General features: G+C 36.2%; 1 protein-coding gene across 1 annotated transcript; it reads right to left on the reverse strand.

Annotated features, from left to right (window-relative positions):
- Nucleotides 1-530: 530 nt before the first annotated feature.
- Nucleotides 531-1,496, reverse strand: LOC143774616 (olfactory receptor 5P64-like). Its single transcript, XM_077262367.1, has one exon. It carries the CDS (start codon nt 1,494-1,496, stop codon nt 531-533), a length of 966 nt encoding a protein of 321 aa, XP_077118482.1.
- Between the last annotated feature and the right edge of the window lie 210 nt (nt 1,497-1,706).

Genomic DNA, 1,706 nt, shown 5'->3' on the forward strand with positions numbered 1-1,706 from the left:
AAAAGATTAGAACAGAATTCAAGTCTCAAATTTTACAAAACTATGCATTTTCTAAAATGGCTACCATGGCCAAGCTTAGCGCAAGCTACTCCATTTACCAGATCTCTAGACTTCATCATTTATTGAATTTTCTCAGGGACCTATTATTTAGGGCTATAAAGTCGGCTGCAGGCTGGTGGTGCAGGCTGGCACGAATGCTCAGGTAGCTGACTCCAAACCAATAGGACAGTCATGCTACAAAAGGATAACATAGGAGAATCTTCCGTAAATATGCTGAGTTCCAGGAGGACAGGCTAGGAGTAAATAAAGGCAGGAGTTTGTGAAGTTTTATTGTTTGTGAAATATTCAAATTTCAAATTTTAGAGATTCAATCGAATTTGGCCTGGAACTAGGATTCCCAACTTTTTTTTATATGTGAAATAAAGGTGACTGAAAGCCATTGATTTACTCAACTCTCTTTGCAATACAACTTCTAGTGGATTGAAAACAATGATTTGGTTAATGATTTGATTCATAGTTGCATAAGGCTGTCACATATTACCACTGAGCTGAACATTTAAACTCATTTTGTTTAAAAAAAAAATATATCTTATCTTTTGCATAGCTCTCCTAATCTCATTGTTCCTCAGACTGTAGATAATAGGATTCGTCAATGGTGTCACCACTAAATACAATAGAGATCTGTATTTGTTGATATTGGATGAGCTCTCATCAGATGGAGTCATGTAGACTACGATTAGGGTGCCGTAATATGCACCTACTGTGGTCAGGTGGGAGCTACATGTGGAGAAGGCTTTTCTTCTACCATAAGAAATGTTAAGGATCGTAAAGAAAATGCAAAAGTAGGTAACAATAATAAAAACAAATGGAAAAAAAATCATAAAGATGCCATAAACAAAGTCTTGCATTATTACAATGGAAATGTCTGAAGTGGCCAATTCCATTAAGGGACCAAGGTCACAAAAGAAATGGTCTATGTAATTCAAGCCACAGAAGTTAAACTGAATATAAACAAGGAACTCACTTGAAGCAAGCACAATGACCAAAAACCAGGCTCCGATAACAAGTCGAAGGCAGAGATCTAGACTTATTAATGAGGAATATCGTAACGGATGACAAATGGCCAAATACCGATCATAAGACATAATGGCAATGAGGAAACATTGAACAGTGCAAAATATGCTAAATAAATAAAGCTGTGTCATACAACCCCAAAGGGACAAAACTCCTTCCTCAACAAACATAATGCCTAACATCATGGGGATAACGCTGGTGGTCAGTAAGACATCTGCTATGGATAAATGCTTCAGAAAGAAAAACATTGGAGTTTTGAGTTGGTGAATGATGGTCACTAGAAGGATAATGAGAAGATTTCCTCCCAGTATACATATGTAACTCAGGGTAAGCAGAAGGAATAGAAGAGGTTTGTATTTGGATAGACTTTGGAATCCAAGAAGACGTATCTGAGTGACTTGTGTCTGATTCTCCTCACACATCATTTATATATCAATAAGTATCCAAGAATTATTTTCTCCTCAAAATTAAGTGTATTTATTCAAGTTCAGGTATAAAGTCTGGGAATGTAGCCCACCAAATACAAGTGTTATATTATACTTAGTGATGGTTTTCATTATTAGAGGAGGCTCAATAGAATTTTGGGATATTTTCATCTGTAAAATGATATCTTCGCATTGTTGGCTCTTCTG

The sequence above is a fragment of the Ranitomeya variabilis genome, chromosome 5, assembly GCF_051348905.1.
Source record: "Ranitomeya variabilis isolate aRanVar5 chromosome 5, aRanVar5.hap1, whole genome shotgun sequence".
Taxonomy (NCBI): Eukaryota; Metazoa; Chordata; class Amphibia; order Anura; family Dendrobatidae; genus Ranitomeya; species Ranitomeya variabilis.